We start from the raw sequence: 24567 nt of genomic DNA on the forward strand, positions 1-24567 counted from the left end.
CAAGATCAATTTTTTTATAACTTACCCTTGCTGGACGTGCTTTATTATTCTTACAGGCCTTCTTAATGTCTACTTCTGTTGTATTTACACACCCAGGCTTAAATGAAAAAAAAAAAAAGAAGCTGTATTACATATGAAAAAATATATGACCTGTCCTAGAACATAATGTTATCTCTTTTAATGAAATGTTCTTAATCTGTTCTAGGACATTCTGAAGGACTTCTCAAAAAACAAGTGTTCAAACGGTTCTATTCATTACAGAACAACATTATAACTGTAAAAAAATACACCAAATGTTCTAGAGTAGATTGAGAACCAATGGTGAATGTCAAATGAGACAAATTTTAGCAGTGGAAGCACTGTCAACTTCAAAATATCCATGGGTAACCAACCGCAGCCAAATCAATATCCAAATGCATCTTCACATCCAACACACTGTCATACCTAGCACAATGTACAATGTTTCTTACCACAGGCCTATGGACATCCCAAAAAGCCCTTTCTTGACTATCCAGAACTTTGCGTTCAAGTTTATCTCTCTTTTTGTCAACTCTGGAAAAATAAATTTTAATAATATCATGAGACAAAAATATATTCATTAAACCCTATGGTCCCCATATTAAAGGGATAATAACTCTTCGTATGATATCTATATTTCACAATAAAGACATTGTGAATAACTCATAGAAATATAATATATTTTGTTTTACCACAAAAACGGCAGTTATAGCTTTTTTTTGTGATATCTGAGCTTGTCTTTAGACCACGTTACCTCCATTGATGGCTATACTCTGTTAAAATCTCTTAAGAGATTTTAACAAAAAACCAAACTTTTTAGAAAAAAACCAGGGACTAACTTTGAATGTAAAAATGGATTCATTAACCATTGATAAGTATGGGAAAATTGTTGTTTACTCTAGGAAAATTCATTTTTTGGCTGAAACGAAGAGTTATTATCCCTTTAAGTGAGATAGTTTGGTTTAAATTCCAAGTATTTTTGTCAAAATTTCAATCATTTATTCATTTTTTCTTTTACTTTAGGATAAGAGGGACAATACCACCTCCTGTTAGATTAAGCACATCCAAGAGATAACTAGAGGATCAGAGAGGCGATACCGCCTCCGAATATTGTACCACCAGCTGGAGTAAGCGCATTGGTATAGACCCCCACATAGACAAAATAAGGGACACAGCCACCAGTCTTGTGCTTGACAAGCTGTAAAAATGCAATGAAGAAGAATTTTCAAAATATTCAAAAAATATATATAACTAAAAATGGTACAATCAAAGTTTATTTCATCGTAAGGTAGGTCAAAGGTCAATTTCAAGGTCACAGTAAATTGCCAGTATATGACTTCCTATTCAACTTCAATAGTATATATGTACCTATCTCTGCCAAGTTTGGAGTTAAAAGAGAAAGAAATTAGCAGAGTTCAGTTCATGATAATAAGTAGGTCAAAGGTCAATTTCAAGGTCACAGTAAGATTGCCAGTATATGACTTCTAATTCAAGTTCAATAGTAACTATGGACCTATCTCTGCCAGTTTTGGAGATAAAAGGGAACCAAAGTTTGCAAAGTTCAGTTCATGGTGAAAAGTAGGTCAAAAGTCAATTTAAAGGTCACACTTAGATTGCCAGTATATGACTTCCCATTCAAGTTCAATAGTAACTATGGACCTATCTCTGCCAGTTTTGGAGATAAAAGGGAAGCAAAATTTGCAAAATCAGTTCATGGTGAAAAGTAGGTCAAAGGTCAATTTTAAGATCACAGTTAGATTGCCAGTATATGACTTCCTATTCAACTTCAATAGTAACTATGGACCTATCTCTGCCAGTTTTGGACAAAAAAGGGAAGCAAAATTTGCAAAGTTCAGTTCATGGTGAAAAGAAGGTCAAAGGTCAATTTCAAGGTCACATTTAGATTGCCAGTATATGACTTCTTATTCAACTTCAATAGTAACTTTGGACCTATCTCTGCTAGTTTTGGAGATAAAAGGGAAGCAAAATTTGCAAAATCAGTTCATGGTGAAAAGTAGGTCAAAAGTCAATTTTAAGGTCACAGTTAGATTGCCAGTATATGACTTCCTATTCAACTTCAATAGTAACTATGGACCTATGTCTGCCTGTTTTGGACATAAAAGGGAAGCAAAATTTGCAAAGTTCAGTTCATGGTGAAAAGTAGGTCAAAGGTCAATTTCAAGGTCACACTAAGATTGCCAGTATATGACTTCAAAATTGAGTTCAAGAGAAACTATGGACCTATCTCTGCCAGTTTTGGAGATAAAAGGGAAACAAAATTTGCAAAGTTTAATTCATGATGAAAAGTAGGCCAAAGGTCAATTTCAAGGTCACAGTAAGATTGCCAGTATATGACTTCCTATTCAAGTTCAATAGTAACTATGGACCCATCTCTGCCAGTTTTGGAGATAAAAGGGAGGCAAAATTTGCAAAGTTCAGTTCATGGCAAAAAGTAGGTCAAAGGTCACATTTAGATTGTCAGTATATGACTTCCTATTCAAGTTCAATGGTAACTATGGACCTATCTCTGCCAGTTTTGGAGATAAAAGGGAAGCAAAATTTGCAAAATCAGTTCATGGTGAAAAGAAGGTCAAAGGTCAATTTCAAGGTCACATTTAGATTGCCAGTATATGACTTCCTATTCAACTTCAATAGTAACTATGGACCCATCTCTGCCAGTTTTGGAGATATAAGGGACTAAATGTTATAATTTTTAAGTTACCATAATGTGCCATTAATTTCCTACAGAAAAAATTAATTAAAATTAAGAAAATGTCATTTTGGTCAAAATTCTTGAAATAGGAGGTGCTCTGAAGTTCTAAAAGTTCAAATTTGATAAAATAATGTCAATTTTGACCACAAGTTGTCTGCTTTGCCAAGCCTTATGTTTTATTTCTTTGGAGTTCAAAATTTATTATCCATTACCGTACTGCACATTTTGCTTTCACCACCAATATGTACTTTTTAAAACAGCGTAACTCGAAAACCGTTTGGAATACAAAAAAACAGACACCACCACCAGTGTTGGGCTTTACATGCTCTACAAAATGCAAAAAAGAATGGGTCTCTAGCATTAACGTTCCCGAAATAGAGAGAGTTTTCAGTTTCGGTATCTTATGGCCCCTACTCTCGTGAAAATGCACCGATTGACCCCAAATTTACGGAGATGACATATGACCCAAAGGGAAACACTCTCCAATAAATATATCACTTAAAATGGTACAATCAAAGTTAAGTTCATCGTAAGGTAGGTCAAAGGTCAATTTCGAGGTCACACTTAGATTGCCAGTATATGACTTCCTATTCAAGTTCAATAGTAACTATGAACCTATCTCTGCTAGTTTTGGAGATAAAAGGGAAGCAAAATTTGCTAAGTTCAGTTCATGGTGAAAAGTAGGTCCAAGGTCAATTTCAAGGTCACATTTAGATTGCCAGTATATGACTTCATATTCAAGTTCAATAGAAAGTATGGACCTACCTCTGCCAGTTTTGGAGATAAAAGGGAGGCAAAATTTGCAAAGTTCAGTTCATGGTGAAAAGTAGGTCAAAGGTCAATTTCAAGGTCACAGTAAGATTGCCAGTACATGACTTCCTATTCAACTTCAATAGTAACTATGGACTTATCTCTGCCAGTTTTGGAGATATAAGGGACTAAATGTGATAATTTTGGAGTTACCATAATGTGCCATAAATTTCCTACGGAAAAAATTAATTAAAATAAAGAAAAGGTCATTTTGGTAAAAATTCTTGAAATGGGAGGTGCTCTGAAGTTCCAGATGTTCAAATTTAATGAAATAATGTCATTTTCGACCACAAGTTGCCTGCTTTGCCAAGCCTTATGTTTTATTTTTCCGGAGTTCAAAATTTATTATCCATTACCGTACTGCACATTTTGCTTTAACCACCAAAATGTACTTTTTGATACAGCGTAACTTTGGAGATAAAAGGGAAGCAAAATTAGCAAAGTTCAGTTCATGATGAAAAGTAGGTCAAAGGTCAATTTCAAGGTCACAGTAAGATTGCCAGTATATGACTTCCTATTCAAGTTCAATAGTAACTATGGATTTATCTCTGCCAGTTTTGGAGATAAAAGGGAAGCAAAATTTGCAAAGTTCAATTCATGATAAAAAGTAGGTCAAAGGTCAATTTCAAGGTCACAGTAAGATTGCCAGTATATGACTTCCTATTCAACTTCAACAGTAACTATGGACCTATCTCTGCCAGGTTTGGAGTTAAAAGAGAAAGAAATTAGCAGAGTTCAGTTCATGGTGAAATGTAGGTCAAAGGTCAATTTTAAGGTCACATTTAGATTGCCAGTATATGACTTCCTATTCAACTTCAATAGTAACTATGGACCTATCTCTGCTAGTTTTGGAGATAAAAGGGAAGCAAAATTTGCAAAGTTCAGTTCATGGTGAAAAGTAGGTCAAAGGTCAATTTCAAGGTCACATTTAGATTGCCAGTATATGACTTCCTATTCAAGTTCAATAGAAACTATGGACCTATCTCTGCCAGTTTTGGAGATAAAAGGGAGGCAAAATTTGCAAAGTTCAGTTCATGGTGAAAAGTAGGTCAAAGGTCAATTTTAAGGTCATATTTAGATTGCCAGTATATGACTTCCTATTCAAGTTCAATAGTAACTATGGACCTATCTCTGCCAGTTTTGGAGATAAAAGGGAGGCAAAATTTGCAAAGTTCAGTTCATGGTGAAAAGTAGGTCAAAGGTCAATTTTAAGGTCATATTTAGATTGCCAGTATATGACTTCCTATTCAACTTCAATAGTAACTATGGACGTATCTCTGCCAGTTTTGGAGATATAAGGGACTAAATGTTATAATTTCGGAGTTACCTTAATGTGCCATAAATTTCCTACAGAAAAAATTAATTAAAATAAAGAAAAGGTCATTTTGGTCAAAATTCTTGAAATGGGAGGTGCTCTGAAGTTCCAATAGTTCAAATTTGATGAAATAATGTCATTTTTGACCACAAGTTGTCTGCTTTGCCAAGCCTTATGTTTTATTTTTCCAGAGTTCAAAATTTATTATCCATTACCGTACTGCACATTTTGCTTTCACCACCAATATGTACTTTTTGGTACAGCGTAACTCAAGAACCGTATGGAATACAAAAAAACGGAGACCACCTCCAGTGTTGGGCTTTACATGCTCTACAAAATGCAAAAAAGAATGGGTCTCTAGCATTAACGGTTCCCGAATTAGAGACAGTTTTCAGTTTCGGTATCTTATGGCCGCTACACCCGTGAAAATGCACCGATTGACCCCAAATTCACACAGATGAAAGATGACCTGAAGGGTAACATTTTCCAATAATATTATTGGTTAAGTCTGTGTGGTGTCTGAATAACAGCGCACATAAATTTTTTTTCGTAAAAAAATTCATTTTTTTGAAAAATTTTGCCCGTTTGACCTTGAAATAAAGGTCAAAGGTCAAATCCAAGGGCATATTTGAAATCTACACATATGACTTTTGGAAAGCCGTCTGTAGAAATTTTTCCCATAATTCCTTCCGTAGGGTAGATAATTAGCATTTAATTTTGCCATTTTTGGACAAGGGTGCATTGCAATGAGTGCCACACCTAGACCCCAATACCGACAAAGCCCAAATTTTACGTGGAACGAGTTGAGATTATAGGTGACCTAAATCCAAGAGATGGGTATGGGGGCCCTTACCGTCTAGGAGGAGAAGCGGTAACGGTAACATGGCGGCGGAGCCGGCGGAGCCGGCGGAGCCGGCGGAGCCGCAGGAGCCGGCGGAACGGACCGGACGGGACTAAAACCATGTGTACCGCCAGCGCTAACGCTGGTGGTACAATAATAACACAAAGAAACAGTACAAAAGTTATCAATTTTAAGCACACCAGTGAATATATATATCTTTTGACCATGGGCGTAACTAGGCATACGCACGGATGCACTGTGCGTACAATTTTTTGGCCAACCATGATATTATTTTATATAAATTTAGTGTTCACGGAATATAAAAGAAAATCCTCTGCTTATTAAAGTCACCTGTATGTACAAATCCTCTGTATCAATTGTATAGGCACCCCCCCCCCACCCCCCGTAACCTTAACAATTCCTATCTTAATCGTCCATCTAACTGACACTTCCTTTACCTCTTCCTTTATCTCAGGTAAAAATCTGCCTGAGTGTTATTTTCAAAGAGCAGCTCCTGCAACCCTGGGGGCACTAGATAAAATCTGGACACCAGGTTTAAGAAGGAGCTAGAGAAACAAAGGAAGAATTTTTCCTGCAAAGCTTCAAAGAATTTTGACACGGACTTGACCTAGCTTACCCCTCCAAACTAACAGGGTGACATGGGCAATTTTTACAAACAAATAATTTAACTTAGATGTATCAGAGCTCTGTCGTGTCGTACAATTGGTTGTTTTTTGGGAGCCATGCATCCACATGTAAGGTGAATGAAACCGTATGTTAGTTTAACTCAGAGGTGGATCCAGGATTATTCAAAAGGGGTTCCACATATGTGAAGCTAGCCTCCTTTTAAATAAATATACCGTTCTGGGTAATAAGAATATTGAAACTTTTTTAATTGCGAGAATATTTCTGACTAAATGATGATTTTATTATTAATGAAAATTAAGCTGCGATGTGTGGTACATATGCTGTAATTACGCTGTCCTTCATCTCTTGCGTTAGTCTACATTTTGCTGGGAATTTTAAAAATCTGTGCGTACAATTTTTAAAGGTCTGGTTACGCCCCTGTTTTTTGACCACTAACCTAATGGCCAAATGAACAGATATACTAGGTCTGTACATAACCATGGTTATTTCATTTTAATTTACTTCAAAAGTATTTTTGCCAAACAAACAATTTTTCACCATTTCCCTAAATAATTGTAATATCATAGCTTAAAAAGCAGTATATATATATGTATACAGCTTATGAATTATTAAGTTGCAATTATGGTTTGTGCCTGCACACGTAAGCATCACCTGCATCTCATTGTATTTAAAGTGTTTCAGGCAGGGTTATTTCTGAAAACAAAAAACAGACAGGTTGCATCATACACGGTAAGTTACCTACGTAGTTCTTCTTCAAAAGGCATTTTTTCAGTCATGTACATTTTTATCTTTTTTTAGAAAGATAGATAGATACTAGTACATGTAGTACATGTAGATAGTTGGGTAACTTAAGTTTGAAAAAAAGTCTGAATCTTTTCTATATCATTTTAGGCTAATAATAATATACATGTAAATTACAAAACTTGGTTGAGGTCTGCAAAAGTAACAATATATTGGCCAGAAACAAAAATCTATAATTGTTTTTAATCATATAATTTTATACCTTTTAGTGAATGTCAAATTAATGTACTCTAAGATGAAATTAACAGTTGCAACATTGTTTCCTTAGCTCTGATTGTTAATGTTATTGTTAATGATAAAATAACACAAAAATATTATATTGATTTTAAGCCTTAAATATATATTTTAAAAAAATGGCCAGAAGATTTGACATAAATAAGAGCAAGTACTTAAGAATACAATTATCAAGGTATATGTATCATGTGAAATAGAAAGGTAAAGATATAAACCAGGAGTGGCATTTTTGCAAAGACAGCAGCATAAATTTTTAATGAACCATGATATAATGACTGTATAATTAAGAATGTTCTTAAAGACTAAACCAAGTCTAACTGTTCCTTATTGACTTCCATAACAAATTTCTGCCTGACAAAAAACAAGAACAGACTGGAGAAACTACAGTATAAGAATGACAGCATCAAAGCAGTTGCTACAATGGTGCCTATATGGTGTTATTGTGATAGTTTGTGTACTTCTTGGGCTTATGTGGAAACAGTCAGGTGAGATTTCTATACACCACCTCAAGACTTCAGTTGCGTTTCTTTATACTCTCTTTTCTCTTTCTCTCTCTCTCTTTGACACACGCCATCACACAGTCACATATGCACAATCATACATGTGGTGGCTCAAAAAAAAAAAAAAAAAAAAAAAAAGACTCATTTTAAAACTCAGTTACTTCAACAGTTTCATAGCTATTTCAATGAAATCTTAAGTATTTTAGGAAAATCATTATTAATAAATGCTGAAAAATTTCAACACTCTAACTTTCTAAGGGTGCATTCCCAGAGATTTAGATCGATCCAGAGATTTAGATTTAGATCGACCTAACTCCCTGGGGGTTTCATGCTAAATTGCAGTCAGCCGAGCGGGCACCATAGTTAATAACCCCCTTTTAGTAGGTGGGACAGACGCTTAAGCCGGCTAAGCTGACAGGAATCTAGTGAGACTCCCCACAGGGATAGATCGATCTAAAATCTATGGGAATGGGGTCTAAGTTTTGGAACGACGTAAAAAAAAAAAAAAAAAAAAAACAGTCAAAAAATGCTATATTAGCCTACATGTATGTGACATCTGACAGGACCCAGTATCTGGCAGTTTTGATACCTTTCAGTCTGTTTTTGATTTGATGATAATTATCATAACTGTCTCACTTTAAACACTGGACATTTTCAGGACTGACGAATGATAATGTATCAAAAATCTACGCAAAATTTCAATTCAAAAGCTTGTGATCTGTTGACATAACTGAGCTTTGAAATAAGTAAGTTTTTTTAGACACCTTATTAAGATATACATATTTCAACAGTTAAACCAAAAGCAAAGGATCACTAAATAATGAATCCATTTCTGGCGCAAGATAACCACATATTCTTGACACTTTAAATACTTTAAATGTGGTTGTGTTCAGTTTAATTCAAATGTGAAAAAAGAAAAAAACATTGCATGCTATGTAGATTGTTACTTCCTTTTTTCTTTTTTTTAAAGCAGTCTAAGCCAGGATTGGCCTTTATCAGAATGGGGAAAAACAATCACATTTACTGTCTGCTGCACAACCTAAGCTGTCTTTTATTTCTCTCTTAGTCTTAAACACATTTTAGGTGTAATTGAGCAACCCTGTTTGTGTAATATCTCTTGCAGGTATCTTTCCCATGATTGGAAATGCAGCTTCTGTGAGAAGAGGATATGTAAGATCTCTCTTTCTCTCATATAATTTATACTAACAGCTTTCCTTTAAAACAGAATAAATTTCAACAATGTAATGAATATTGGTTGTGAATTTTTAGATATATCATTTTTCTAGACAGCTTGGGTTTGAATAATTCTACAAAACAATTTTCTTTTGTTTTCTAAAAGTTTTCATTGTTTATTTGGAATTAAGGATGGCAAATAACTCCTTTTTCCTGTCACCTGATAATGCATTCTTCTTCTAGTCGCCACATGAATCCTGGTCAAGAGTTCCTGTCAATTGGCAGGAAGAGATGAAACGTCGTGTAAAACACATGGAAACCATCTGCCAAGAAACCAAACACTCCCTAGATGGCAGCACTGCCAGGGCAGCCTTTCCACCCAAGCTCTATGTGGATGACAAACACCGCTTACTCATGTGTGCCATGCCTAAAGTAGGCTGCTCCAATGGAAAGCTCATGCTAAATGCATTAACGGGAAACATTGATTTCAATTTCAGTATACGGAGTTCTTCTAAAGAGTACCTTCCTACCCTGAGTTGGTATTCACCCTTTGGAGCTAAATTACGACTGGCTACCTATTTAAAAGTTATTGTAGTGCGTCATCCACTGGAGCGCCTTGTTTCTGCCTACAGAGATAGACTGGTGAACATAAAAAGAAAAAATACGATGTTAATAGATGCTATTAAGAGGTTTGAAACTAGCCTGACGCGAGGACAAAAGCGTGTATCTTTTCAAGCTTTTATTAAGTATCTTATTTCTCTAGACCCCAACACTGATTATAACCACCATTGGGAAAACTATATCAGATTATGCGATCCATGTCGGATCCATTATGACGTCATTGCAAGACTGGAATCCCAAGGCACAGACTTAAATATGATTCTTAAGTTAATAGGCATGGATGACAAGTTGAGGTTTCCACAAAATAAACATCCTGCTTCTTCCTCTAAAGTCTGGAAGAACTATTTCACCAATATACCTCGAACCGATATCAGAAAAGTATGGCAGCATTATGAACTTGATGCTCGTATCTTTAATTTTACACTTGACTGGTATTGATGTATAAACTGGAAAAAAATGTTCATGTTTCATGTAAGTCATCATAAAAACAAACATGATGCTTTTAACCCATGGGACCAGTTTCACTTAATATATCCCTTTTAGTTTTTACCAACACTCGAATTTGCCAAACAGACACTTATATTTGATTAGGTCTAATGTTAAAAGGTCCAAGGATAATGTACAGCACTGCTACTATTGCTGTTTGCTGGATACATGTAACTGCAATTTTTCTTATTGTGATGAAAATCATTCAAAAGAGCATGTGTATTCTCTCTTGTACCTATTTTGTAATAATTTCTACTAAAGTCTACTACTTTGCCAAAACATGCCCAGACGTATATCTAACACATGCTTCTCTTTTTTACCAAATATTTTACTATTTGACTCTCTTTCTTTCATAAAACAGATTACCACTGCTTAAAAAATATAGGTTGAAGATATACCATGTAAATCCACATAAATGATCCGGGGAAATGGCCTACATGGTTCAATAAAGGGAAAAAAGTAAAAATGCTGATCTTTTCTTTGGTATGAATGTACCGATAGGTCACATCAAGTGATCAAGCCATTTTTGTGCAACAGTGACCATGAACTAAAGTTGAATCTTTTATTATGCATTAAATTGAATAAGAAAACCCCAGTGCCTAAACGTATATACACAGCATCAGAAATTGGTTTGAAAAATGCACTAAAAATGTTAACATTCTGCACTGTGTCTAATTTTCCTCTCCAAACACAAGTGCAACAGTGGCATATATAGCATGCTCAGCTGTAACTTTGATTGGTTAGTGTTGTAAAACGGCCATTGGTCTACATGGTTCAACCCAACCCTGTGGGGATTCTCGCCGAGTGCAATCAGCTTAACACACCTCCTGGCTTTAGGTAGAATACAGAAAACTTGGTGACTATACAAAATTGTTGAAAATAAAAGTAGACCTGTCATTCAATTAAGATGATTGCACTAAGCGAGAATTCCTGCAGAGTTGGGTCAATTCAAGTAGACTGGGTCGACCTTATTTTCTTTCGTGAAAACTACATAAAAGACCCCCTGTTCTATACACTTGTCTGCTTATTCACTGCCCCCCCTTCCCCCCAGAATATGCATGTATATACAGTAGTCTTACTTGATCTGTGCCTCCGCCTGCATATAGATAAACTCCCATTTGCGTGAAAACATTTTCTGTAATCGGGCTAAGTTCTCTGCTTCATAGTCAGCCAGTTCAAGTCGTTGTTTGTTTTGCATTGTTCTCTTACACAAATATACAGCTGGAAATGTAATGGAAAAATTATTAGGATCTTTCTGTACTGAAACATTTTAAAAGACATTTCATTCAGTTATTTTCACTTAAAAATAGGATAATTTCCATAACTGGTACTTGTAAATGAACTTATTACTATTGCCTTTAGATAACACGTGTAACTAACACTGTCCAACTTTGCTGTATCAACAAGCAAAATGATCACTTTTACATTACTGGCAATTTTATAACAATTATAGTATCAGAGCCTAACAACCAGTATCAGAACCTAACAACCAGAACCTAACAATTATACCTCTGGTATTTGTGTCCACATGGCACAAAGGAAAACAATCAAAAGCACATTTACAAGTGTATCACCAAATTATTGCTTCTCACCATAATCTGTGTTTTCAGGCTCTCCACTTCTGGATGGCCAAAAACATGGAGTCTAAAAAGTAAGAAATTGTATAAATCAGTGATGTGTCACATGCACCATCAGGTTGCAGTCATATATGTAACTCATATACTAGTATATAGGTACATGTATACAGAACATGTCCTTTTTACATATACATGTATGCTCTACATGTAAGTACGCTTGGAGTGATCACAATCTCTCTCTCTCACACACACACACACACACACACACACACACACACACACACACACACACACACACACACACACACACACACACACACACACACACACACATGCATGCAAACAAATGCATACACACACACACACAATTCCACATTATCACACTCAATTAGTCACTGACAAACTTCAAATTACGTTGATCTGTAACCCAATTTATTGAAACCGTGAACACTTTGTTTTTCTTTTTAATATTGCAACATATCTCCATTCCAAAGAGAGAAGGAACTCACTTGAAACCTGTAATATGTGTTGTCATTTTTCACTGATAGTATGTGATCATCAATAGGAAACATACCCATGGGATGCCATTAAGTTGGCCATGTGAAGAGCTTCAGCTGGAAAAGTATGACTAAATTATTATTAAAACACATACACATAATAAGATGATGATGATGATGATAATTAACAATGTATTACATTTTATATAACTGTGAAACATTTTTCAGCAACAAAAAAAGTAATAACTTGTAACTTTATGATTATAAGCCAATTTGGTTCATAATTCTACAGAAGAATTAACTAAGTGTTTGAGAATAAACTAAAGTCATTTTTTCAAATTTATGGGTGTATTGAAAATTGCTTGAAATCATTCCCTTCTTTTCCCTTAGCAAAATGAAAAGTTTGCAACAATATTGCTGAAACAGTGCAGTAACATTGCTGCAAACTAAGAGTTTTTATGGCTGCTGCTTTACAGCTATATTGCAGCAGATTTGAAAGAAGGAATTGCAGTTTGCAGCAATACTGCAGCAAATTTGTTGCAAATTTGCTGCAAATTTGCAGCAGGCCTGATATTTTGCTAAAGATTATGCTGTATGTATCATACTACTGGGTGAAATGATTTCAAGTACGAATAGAGAGTATATAGAGTTCAATGCGCATATAAATGCTACAACGTACCAGATGTGTTTCAGGGGGGCAAGATTCTATTAATATAAGTGTTTATCTTATCACCATTTTCAACAAAACCTTAACAGTTAACTTACAAAACTCAGTAAATGTCTACTAAAAATCATCTGCAAATTAAAATGCAAACAATAATGCATATTTTGGAAGACAACCACACATTGTATGCAATGTAAGGTATTTAATTCAATGATGCTGGGGTGCACAAAAGAAACACATTTTTATCTTGTATTTACTTTGGTCATCCACATCCAAGTTTCTCATCATCCAGCTAATGAGGTCAGCTCCTGAAGAGACAAAATGAAATGGAAATATAATATACTAGTTTGTTCACACTCTTTATACACAGATTCATTTGTCAAAATTCTTTAAAACTCAAACAAGATCTTTATTTCACAATAACTGTATTGGAAATATTCCAAAGATTTCAAGAAATGACACCAAAATAATTTTTAAAAACTTTGAAGTTATGACATGTTTACAAATGCACATATAGCTATAACAATACTAACAAACATATGACCGTGGTAATAATCTACAAAGAATACAAAATTTCTTAAGGCAGAGATAGGATAGATAGTGCTGATAAAATAAATATGCCTCCCCCATAAGAAGTCAATCAAACTATTTATAGCAACTTCTATCATTCCATGGACCATCAGTAAGAAAAAGATGACTGAAATCATACTTCTTTGCTTTTAATGACAAAAAAGGCAACACAAATATGTTCATAGTTATACCTGTTAGTGAGTACTCAAATAAAAGTAAACATCAGAAACTGTGGGTACTTTCTGAGCCTGAATGTGCTTTATTAGTGCATCAAAGAAAAACTCTTTCAGACATATAAAAAATCATTAGCCAAACATTCTATGTCTGTGTACTTATTGGGTCAATATAATAAAGTACTTAAAAATATATGGGATGTTTATATAAGAACAGTATGTCCATAGAAATAAATCTGTTATCCTTGTTAACGCTGTTGATGCCTTACTTGTTAGTGAGAATAATCATTGTCTAATTTTCAGAAAAAACACAAGTGTTTCTGTTGGTATTGTCACTTGCACGTGCAGTGAAAAAAAAAGCTCCTTGTTTCAAGTATGAATCACAATATTGAACTGCCATAAAGTGTTTTTATTGAAATCAGACAGCTTTTTGTACTTATAATTTAACATCACTTACTCACCTAAATCTTTCATGCACTACCAGCAGATATATATATGGAAAATTCCAACAAGTATATAAAATCCTACATTGTAGTTTATTTTTTAACATTGTTCTTAGTCATAACATATGCACCAACCTGCCTTTTTGAGTCCTATAAAATGCATTTATTTAAAGAAAATATTGTTAAATGGATTTCAACATGTAGAAATCTACATTCAATTTACCAGTCAATGAAATAAACAGGTGAAAATTTTTGAGAAAATAACCAGCTATACACTTCACTCACTCAGGTGGACTAATGCTGGGTTGGTGGCTACAGATAAAACTGACTGAATATGTCTAAAAGAATAGGTTTCCTTATTGTAAGCTTAAATTTTATTTTGTATACACATATGTCGTTTCCAACAAAGCTAATTTTAGTGAGGTCATGATTATGTAATGCAGGTGGAAGGGTAGTCGTCCAAGGGTCTTTGAGCAACATGTGGCTGCTTTGGTCAACACAGGTGTGAAGAAAAAAAATGCCACTTGAAATAACTCAACAACTTGATATAATTGGTAATTTGTGTATACCGTGTCATAGCTCTGGACAGAGTGAGAGACGGACAGTTCAGAGTTTGGAGATTTCATATACAACATGTTTGAGCTTCAACAAATCAAAATGTATCATTGCATGGGCATTATGTGTACTTGTTTTCTTTGTGCGACCTTCGTTAAATCTGTCATGAACTGCCAAATCTTCAGGTTGGGCTAAGTTTGTTTAAAATGTAATGCTTTATTTTGAGCTCAAGCTTTTAAGCTTTTAAAAATTAAGCTTCACTAAATTTAGAGAAATTGAGGACACAGATTAAATTTTAGGTTCATTACATATTGTGAAAACACTCTACAGCATTGAGCTGTCTCCAAGACCTGAAGCACCTCTTTAAAAAAATTACACCATTTGCAAACTTTTTCACAAATAAATACCACATACGTTTCCAAGAAAAAAATAATTCCATCGTTCAAATAGATTATGCTTTTAATCTAAATCTAGCTCAATTAACTTTCAATGTTTGTAAACATAAAGCTTTTATCATTCCGTCTTCACCTTATGGCAAGAATGTTCGTCGCCTTCATAAAGGTAAGTGTCTATAATAATATTGGCCTTCCCACGGTTGAAAACATCTGAGTGCTACTACATGTGCTGAACCTTAAAGTGGACTAGCGCCACTGAAAATGTCATTCACCAGTGTGATGCCACACAGTAAGAACATACAGATGTGGAGAAACTGGTTAACCCACTAATAACTTCAACTACATAAACAGTCAAGTTCCTTGTGTAAACATAGACTATTTCCACTGGAAAGGATGTCTTAAAAAACTCCATAATTTTACCTGGCTGAACAAAAAATAGAGTTTATCTTTATAATGTTGTTATTTGATAACATTTTTTTTTATAAAAGCAATGGTGAGATAAAAATAGTTGCATGACCACTTCCCTTCACCCACGACTATTAAATCTTCGAAACAGCATGCTGTTATAGAAATGCAGACAGTTGGCCAATTTGCCTTCAACCTTACCTTCCTTTTAATGCCTCTGCAGACCCAAGAGCATAAAATTTGTACTCAATAAGATAAACCATTATTTTATGACAGTTTTGAAGAAATGTTTCGCTGTGGAACCTTCACCATTTCCAGTCAATTTTGACTTCTTTAATTTCTACTTTTTTTTCGTGTAAGGCACAGTATGAAAATAAGGCAATCATTTGCCTCATCACTTTTCAGTTGGCCCTGACAACAACATGGAGAATTGTACAACTGAGGATACTCTTGCTTGTCATTATGGCAACAGCTTTCAAGAATATGACCTCACCAATTTGTTTCCATCACCTTAAATCCAATTGTGGTCAATGCTCGCCAAAAAACAAGTGGCTCACAATGGCGAAACTTTACATTATTTATGGTCCAATTCCACTTTGGTGATACTAGTGAGAGTAAAGCACTTAAATGCTCTTACAATCCTTCAGCAAACAAGTCACATGGGTGAAATGAAAAAGGCTTACAGGCTTAAAATATACCAAGAAACTAAATACAAGGGCATTTCTCCTTATAAGACATCTTACAGTAAGGAATGTTGAGAGACAAAAGTTCATAAAGTTGTATGGCATGTGAAACTGCCCCCCCCCCCCCCCCCCCACACACACACACACACATACACAAACACACGACAAAAAGGCAATATTTATCTCGAATGTGGCTTCATAGTTTAAATATAAATGTGGGACTCTTGGGAGTATTTTCTGGTGTTAAATGGAATTGTGGCACTCTAAACTGTCAATGTGGGAGACAATGTGACAACTTTAATATTTTGGCCCCAAGTTGTTTTAATTAACGTACATGTACCTTACCCAGAATAAGATTAGAACAATGTTCTCATTGATTTAGAATCAAGGAGTAACAAAAGTTATAAGTACTGGACAAGCTGATCACAGTGTATAAATGTGAAATCATGGGAAATCAGGATGTATTAAAGTGGGTACACTATTATCACCGTTTTACATAAAAAATGAGGATATTACATGAGAAGTGGATATACTCTTCTCATCGTTTTAATGGGTAAAAATGGGTACACTATCCTTATTGAGTAAGATAAGAAATGAGGGCATCATATCAGAAGTAGATGCATCACTCTTCTCATTGTGTTAGTAAAAATGGGTATGCTATCCTCATTGTGTTAGATAAGAAATAAGGCACATGAGAAGTGGATGCACTCTTCTCATTGTGTTAGGGGAGTATGGGTACACAACCCTCACTGTGTTAGATAAAGAAAAATGGCCATCATATGAGAAGTAAATGCATCACTCTTCTCGTTATGTTATAGGGATAAAATGGGTACACTTTCCTCATTTTATTAGATAAGAAATGAGACCATCACATAAAAAAGTGGATGCACTTTTTAATTGTGTTGGGTGGGATTGTGTTAGATAAGAAATGAGGCCATCACAAGAGAAGTGGATGTACTCTCCTGATTATATTAGGAGAGAAAAAAAGGAGGAGATTCTAGGTTGAAAATGGGACTGCTGATCTCATTGTGTTGGGTGAGATATGATAAAATATATCAGATTAACTAAGATTCACCGCACTAGAGAGAAACTTGAGTCACTGCCCTTACCTGTGAACACACTCGGAATTTTTGTCATAAAACTTTTGACTGTTCTAACGCAAACACCTGTCTGTTCATCTTGCATGCGCTCTAGTATGGCCTCCATCTGAAAAGATCATTGGTATCAAAATGAAAGAAAAAATATATTGTGGTTAAAAAACAAAAGAGTATATATACAAGTTGTCAACAAGTATTCAAAGTGACAAAAAATGGGGGGGGGGGGGGGGGATCTCCCCGATGCCAAAACTACACTGCAACAAAAATCTTAAATTATGTGAAATTCATTGATTCCTTTTGCATCAAAGATGCAGAAAATACTTTAATTCTTGTTAACTTGCAAGTTACTTTCTTGGCTTGTTTAATAATTTGTTAGTGGATAATCAATCATGTTTACAAACACCGAACAGATAGAAATGTTACAGGGAACACTGGTTATCCTTTTCACAATTAATAATTAATAAATAAGGGGAAGCTGTGGACATTTTGCATTTCATTTCAGGCTTTTTTATAAGTAACTACAATTCAAAATCACAAGGAAAAGTTTCAAAGATATACTACAGGTGAATAGCTTATAAAATTAATATCACCCAGACAAGTTCCATTGGCTTCATATTTCCCCCCACAACATCCCATATACCTAATAGGGAGCCAACACATGAACCATCCACTCAGATAATCAATTCTGAATTGTATTAATTTGACTGACAAACCGATGTGTCATTCAGCAATTGAATACAGTACTGTGCATACAAGTATCATCTGGCATATGGTTTTCAAATAAAATTTTGAACTAGAATGTAATACAAGGAAAAGCTGACCTCACCTAAATTGAAAAACGATCTTATAATCATTGAAAAACGATCTTATAATCATTGAAAAATACCCAAATGAATTTTCAAAGTATACTATATGTTTTTCAACAAAGATTTTCGTTGTTGTGCAATCATCTCATAAATGGCATAGTGCCGTCCTATAAATGGCTCTCGCAGAAGAAGACCCTTTCCTTTCTCTATTTAACTATTGATTTTACAGTCAGATGCGATCCAGACCTTCCAATTATATTATCAGACACTATGAGATGATTTATGATTCCTGCTTTTTCATAACTACAGAACAACATGGAGAGGGAGAGAGGGGTCTTGCACTGAATTCAATATAGGGACCATTCCCATAATCCTACTGTACTAGCAGGATCGATATATCTCTGAGGGGATTTCTCTGAGGGGATTTCTAAGTGTGCACGAAAGTTATTTAGCACCCTAGCAGATTCAGTGGGCATGACAGATATTTGAGCCGCTTAAACTGAATGCAATTTAAAGAGAAGAACCTTAGATCGATCCCGTAGTATGACAGGTTTATGGGAACCCAGTCATCGAGGCTGTTGTTCATATGCACCATCTGCTACAGGAAGCTGAACTATTTCACTGTATGCATCTGAGCATCATCAAGTTCTTTCCTCTAAATGATAAAATAATATCCAGTTTTCATAGTCCTTAAATACCTTCAACCCATCATTAAGCTTACTGATGATAATAGTAAATTATACAATTCATCAGCTATAGGCTATACGTGTACTTATTATTCGCATGGATGACGGCAGGCATTCTTGATCTAGACTGCCAGCGATAACAGGGTATTCAAACCCATTTGGACTAGCAATGGATATTTGCACAATATGCGGAAGTTTAATGCCCACGAAGTAGATGACAATACGATTACGCATGATTATGGGTACATGTACTCTAATGCCACATGCTTGTTTCATACGGAGATATCCAAGCACAGTTGTATGTGACTCAGGTTTATTCCTTTTTAAAATAATGAAAAATGCTTCGTGCGTGAAATGAATAGGAAACAAAGGAAAGAAAATGTTGAATCTCTTCACCCAAAACTTAAGTTATAGAAGGGTCACCTTTCTCTGAGAAATAAAAGTTCTCAAAAATTTCACATTCTTGTCCACACTGGAATACTGATGATATGCAATAAGACTAAGGCTACTTGATGGAGACATACAAAAGAATCTCGCACTCAAATGAGGTGGTAGTTGCTGCTTATTTCACTCATTTCTTTAACATTAAAGAAGCACTCTGAAGAAGTTCCAGACCATATATTTTTTTTTACATGTTATTTAATACTCCATTGTTAAGACTGAGTGTTGGAGACAACCGATTGAAGCAATTTTTCTATTTGTCTAAAAATGAAAAGTACTAAGTAGACATCCTTTTAATTTGGGTCATTACAAGTCTGTGTGATGGTAATATATTATAGGTAATTTCAATGCAAGGAGAAAAACAAACATTTATCAACATGATTTCTACATGTACAGATCCAATACATGGAAATACTAGCTTTACACATCATGGCAATCGCCATATTTTTTGGGCACTTGAAGATAACAGAAAGCAGACATGCCATTTTTGTATTTATCTAAATGATAATCAAAGAGACTGCTTTTCTGTGTAATAACACCACCAACATTAGTGGTTTGAAAAGAAAGGGGGGAAGAGGAACGATCACACCACATGAATACTGATCTGGTATTTTGGCATTCCTGCTTTCTACATACACTGTATTAACTTTGGATGGCAGTTTGGCACACAGCTGGCAAATGCCTTGTAACTTTGAGGGAATACACCAGTAATCGCTTCATAGAAAGTCAAGAAATGGCAATTTTGGCTGTCTTACCAAATAAATACCAATGAAATGTGACAATTATTACTATTCCCTACAGAGATCCAGTCAATTATGATTATGGTTAAAATACAATTGAAACCTAACAAGATTGCTGTATGAATATAGGAGGGCAAGGAAGGATGGAAAAAAGATGGGAATGCACTGAATAATATATATCATTACCTATTTGGAGTTTTAATCAAATCAACATTTATTGATAAAAATTATCATATGTGCTGTTCTTCTGACTTTGAACAGATTAATTGGGACTTATGGAAGTAATGTAAAAAGGGAATTGGTCTTCAATTAAAAAATTATCAGAAATAATTTTTAAAAGTTTATCAATCATCTGTTAAATAATAGAAGACTTTAAAAAATTACTACAATACATGCAATAACCCTAAATGTAAGTGGCAATCATTTATCATACCTATTACGTGTATGAAATAAAATTAATAAACTTTGAATCGTATGAAATCAAATTATGTTTCAAGAAGTAGACAGTACTAAAAACAGCACAACAAGGAAAAAGCTGCTACATGTATGGTTTCATGGAAACTTATTTCAAATGTGCTAGCAGATCGATGCCTCTTGCAGTTATCTGGAAGCTACAATTTCAATCAATGCCATTAGAACTAATAGAGGATAGAGAGCATTTGGAGTACACCAGCTACACAAGGACAGTGAGTTGGAGGGCCTTGGGGGGGGGGGAGGGAGTAGGAGGAGGTATATCTTTACACATGGACCTCCCCATAGTAGACAAAGGTTGTTCACAGTGCACCTGAGTAACACAAGGCCAAATGTACCCCTGGAGTGTGAACACAATCCTCCCCCCCCCCCCCACTCTAGCTCTCCATATAGTGCATAATGTTTTCTGATGAAAAAAGGGCATTCAGAGTGAAAAAGAATCACAGGTAAAATGTAGTGTGTGTGTGTGTGTGTGTGTGTGAACATGCATGCATGTGTGTGTGTGTGAGTGTGTTTTCAACCTCTTCCCCACTCCCCATAGTGCAACAGGATTTGATAGGAAGATGTATCCCCCCCCCCCTCCATGAATAAACATTGAAAATCAGAACAAATAATAGCATATAACAAGTATTGAAGTATTGAGGGCAGAAGTTCTAGAGAACATAAAAAGGTAGTAGATGTATGAGCTATACAAAATACGTATACCTCTCCTCAAGTGTAAATTAATGCCATCAATATGGAATTCGAGATAATTGTTTCCCAGAACTCCCTGTTTTGACCAAAATAATATCTTCTAAAAGGCATCTCTTTTTAATTTGGAATTGGGGAAAAAAAAACTCAGATACTAGTTAATTACAAAAAAAAAAAAAAAAAAAAACCTTTTGTAGCACACAGACCTTGATCTAAATTAACACCAGGTCATGTAAGGGGCAAGTCCAGTACAAGTCACTGGTGATTAGAATTTTTGGCAGTGAGCTAATTAAGTTCTTAGAATTTGCCAAATGACCAAAGAGTGAACTTCACATAGTTATTTAAGAACACTGTCTCAAATATGACTCAAATATACATACAAATATAACATTCCAAGATAAATATATAAGAACAACCTTCCTCTCATTTCCATCTCTTACAATTGATACTGAAACAATTTAAACTTGATATAAAATTATTCTATCATCTGAAAACATTTACCTTATTATTTTTATTTTTTCAGACGTTCTTTATTAAATACAAGGAGAAGTGCAACTAATCACTTTCAAACATTTCATAACACGGTTCAGAGAATAGAATCCTGAAAATAATGACAAATAGCTGCTTTCCAAATTACATTCAGTGAAACACTTCATGTTATTCTGATTACGTTTCAGTATTTTTTTTCCTATGAAAGAAGTTATCTCGATGGTTTAATAATGAAGTTGATTTATAGCAAAGATTCCTGTGTTTCTTGTCAAGAAAAGGAAAATGGCGTATAGCTCACAGCAACTTTAACATATTTTCAAAAACGGCTTTTTGTTTCCAATTTTCCAAATAATTTGCCTACGAAAATTACAGAGGTTTGAAGTGCATTGTACAGTTTTTAATCAGTTTACTTTTAAATAACATAAACGTGTATTTTACCATTTTATGTTTCCTGAATAACTTTTTCCCATAACAAGTGAAAATTTGCATAGGATGATATCTTTTCAAACAAATTTCAATGTAAATGGCATTGAAACTTCAAAAAAACATTCAAAAAGGCAAACAATATGTTTTGAACCTGGTGGCTTACACTTTCCCAGATGCGGCATTTCCCTGGCACTTTTCCATGATGAAAGCTCTGTTACTGGGAATAAAAGAGCCCCAAGCAGGCAAAGGCTTTTCTTTTTTCTACAGTAGTCCATACTTAGTCAATAACTTGTTTGACAATTACATCCCTAATTCTGGTACTTCACCTCAGAGCGGGTTTATATTCAATATGTATACTGAGAAATGACAGCAAAAGCTTATGATGTTTTATCTACGCCAGGTTCTCATACCACAGTATTCTTTCTGGACTGTTCTAATTGTCAAAGACCAATGGTACCATGCATGGTATACAATAGATGTATTTCTAATAAATGGGTTATTGTCACCAGTGAATGCAGAAATAAGTGCTGAGACTTTAAAAAAAAACTGAAAATTTTGATGCAAGCTGCATTTAAAATCATTTGTGATATACAACCTAACATAGTTTGATCAGTCTTTGCTATGCCTAAATCTGCACTGTGATCAAAACAGCCCTAGGTACTAAATTACCAATCTGCTGTTAAATACCACAATCCTACTTCCAAGGATAGATAAGTATGTGTTAATTGAACAATCACTTACAACTATGATATTACAAAATGGCTATATTTTTGTCACATAGGATCTATAGCCATCTTGAGATCTTTAAAAAATGCAGCATGCATGTACATGTGCCTTGGCCATTTCTGCATAAAAATGTCAAGTACATGTACGGGTATGGGACAAATATAAGGAGGCCATCTTGGCTAGTCACATGATCACATATCACTGCATCGTTAATGTAGTTTGTGTGTGTGTGTGTGTGTGTGTGTGTGTGTGGCTACATATAGCTAAATCCCATGTGCGTATACATACATGCTTAACTCAAACTTGGTATCACCACATTGTAAGACAGCCAGAATACCAAACCCTTTGACGAGTTGGCACATACTGAAACTTTAGTCTCTAGAGAAATTAGTTGTTAGGGCTGAAAAAGCACACCATTGGTTCTGTACATACCAGGTAATTAAATCATCGTCTCACTCTCTTTTATGTGCAAATTATTTACAAGTACAAAACTGCTTTGATTTTGACTGCTGATAACGAATTCTAGAAATTATGGACTGTTTTTTGTTGTTTTCCAGTTGAAATTATCATCTATGAAAATGATGCTATCATCACTTCATCTTTTGTATGCAAATTATGCATAAAAACTTAAAAACTTATTATATTTTACTTTTGTGTTTTTTCATGATAGTGACAACTTTTGTAAAGATGCAATTTGGATAATCTGTCTGATTTTAGAATGTAATGGTACAACTTGCATAATTAGCTTACTTCAATATAATAATAAGAAGAAGAAGAACTTTTATTATTATTATTATTATTATTATTATTATTATTAAAGCATCATTTTAAATTTGTGTTGGGCACCCCTGAAGGCAAAACAGAAGTAGGGCAAAAGAATGGAAGAAGTTATTTTATTTTCTAATATAAATATGATCCAGTTTTGCCTGTTGATAATATAGCATTTCCTTTTTATAATTCATCCAGTTGGACACTCTTGATAGTTTTGTCAATTTATTGCAGCAATGACTTGTTAAGTACAAAATACCCATCTAAATTTTCATGTTGAAATAACATGAAGTGTTTCACTGAATGTAATTTGGAAAGCAGCTATTTGTCATTATTTTCAGGATTCTATTCTCCGAACCGTGTTATGAATCACTCACCTTTTTGTAAGTCATCCAGTTGGGATTATCCTCATGACTCTGTCCATTGGCTGAGCCAGCATCGTGGCGCTTGTATCTGTAAGCCATGCTGCGCTTCTCGGCTGCTCTGACCATGGAGAGAGAGTTGTGGACGCCACGCCTTTCAGCCCACTTCTATGACATCACTTCAGCCTACAACTAATAAGAGAAATAATCACAAGCTAGTCTTCCATATACATACTGCTATTACTGCAAATATCATAACATTGGATTTCAAAGTGGTTGTTACGCACTGCTTTCGCATAACTTCGACTGGAGAAAAAAATCATAGGCCATTACATAGGAAATAACTGTCATCATGGCAAATGCTATTACAGTGACATTAATAGGTTTTAAAGGTCTTGTTGCCCCTGCTACAACATTACTCCTACCTAGAGCCAAAAACAGAACAAACACTGATGAGTAAAACTGTTATCACTGCATACAATGTGAATGTGATGGTATTTTTATGAAATTGTTGCCCAATGTAACCAAAAAAACCCTGAGGTGAGCCTTCTACCAAGAAAATCAAGATTTTAAAAAAGGGCACCAGGGGAGACAGGATTGTGCCAGAAGTGCAGGTCATATATATATGCATTGAGCGGTATAAGTCGTGAAGCTGCCTGGTCATTTTAGCTAGAGGTATGTGGGAAGGGAGCCATGAGTGCAAAGTTTAAGCAGATTTTCGACCGCTTGTTTTGATTACATTT

At 34.9% G+C, this 24567-nt stretch overlaps 2 protein-coding genes across 2 annotated transcripts in view; one reads left to right on the forward strand and one right to left on the reverse strand.

Annotated features, from left to right (window-relative positions):
* Nucleotides 1-24567, reverse strand: part of LOC106153775 (regulator of G protein signaling 7) — a 64390-nt gene that overhangs the window by 18775 nt on the left and 21048 nt on the right. Inside the window, 9 exon segments of the mRNA XM_087005567.1 lie at nt 26-97; nt 471-552; nt 11240-11381; nt 11753-11804; nt 12247-12307; nt 12309-12351; nt 13156-13206; nt 17232-17328; nt 23840-24016. Coding sequence (XP_086861693.1) covers nt 26-97; nt 471-552; nt 11240-11381; nt 11753-11804; nt 12247-12307; nt 12309-12351; nt 13156-13206; nt 17232-17328; nt 23840-23953 — 714 coding nt within the window. The 5' untranslated portion in view covers nt 23954-24016.
* On the forward strand, nt 7242-10619 carry LOC147763501 (carbohydrate sulfotransferase 11-like). Its single transcript, XM_087005568.1, has 3 exons — nt 7242-7865; nt 9004-9050; nt 9297-10619. Exons 1-3 carry the CDS (start codon nt 7775-7777, stop codon nt 10110-10112), a joined length of 954 nt encoding a protein of 317 aa, XP_086861694.1. The 5' UTR covers nt 7242-7774; the 3' UTR covers nt 10113-10619.

The sequence above is a fragment of the Lingula anatina genome, chromosome 2 (genome assembly GCF_051362555.1).
Source record: "Lingula anatina isolate TDL-2025a chromosome 2, LinAna3.0, whole genome shotgun sequence".
Classification (NCBI taxonomy): Eukaryota; Metazoa; Brachiopoda; class Lingulata; order Lingulida; family Lingulidae; genus Lingula; species Lingula anatina.

Bases quoted from the DNA above. Each gene is read 5' to 3' on its own strand.
- LOC147763501 (XM_087005568.1), top strand. From the start codon at position 7,775: ATGACAGCATCAAAGCAGTTGCTACAATGGTGCCTATATGGTGTTATT. The intron at 7,866-9,003 runs GTGAGATTTCTA...TATCTCTTGCAG, and splicing joins GCTTATGTGGAAACAGTCAG to GTATCTTTCCCATGATTGGA. The intron at 9,051-9,296 runs GTAAGATCTCTC...TTCTTCTTCTAG, and splicing joins CTTCTGTGAGAAGAGGATAT to TCGCCACATGAATCCTGGTC.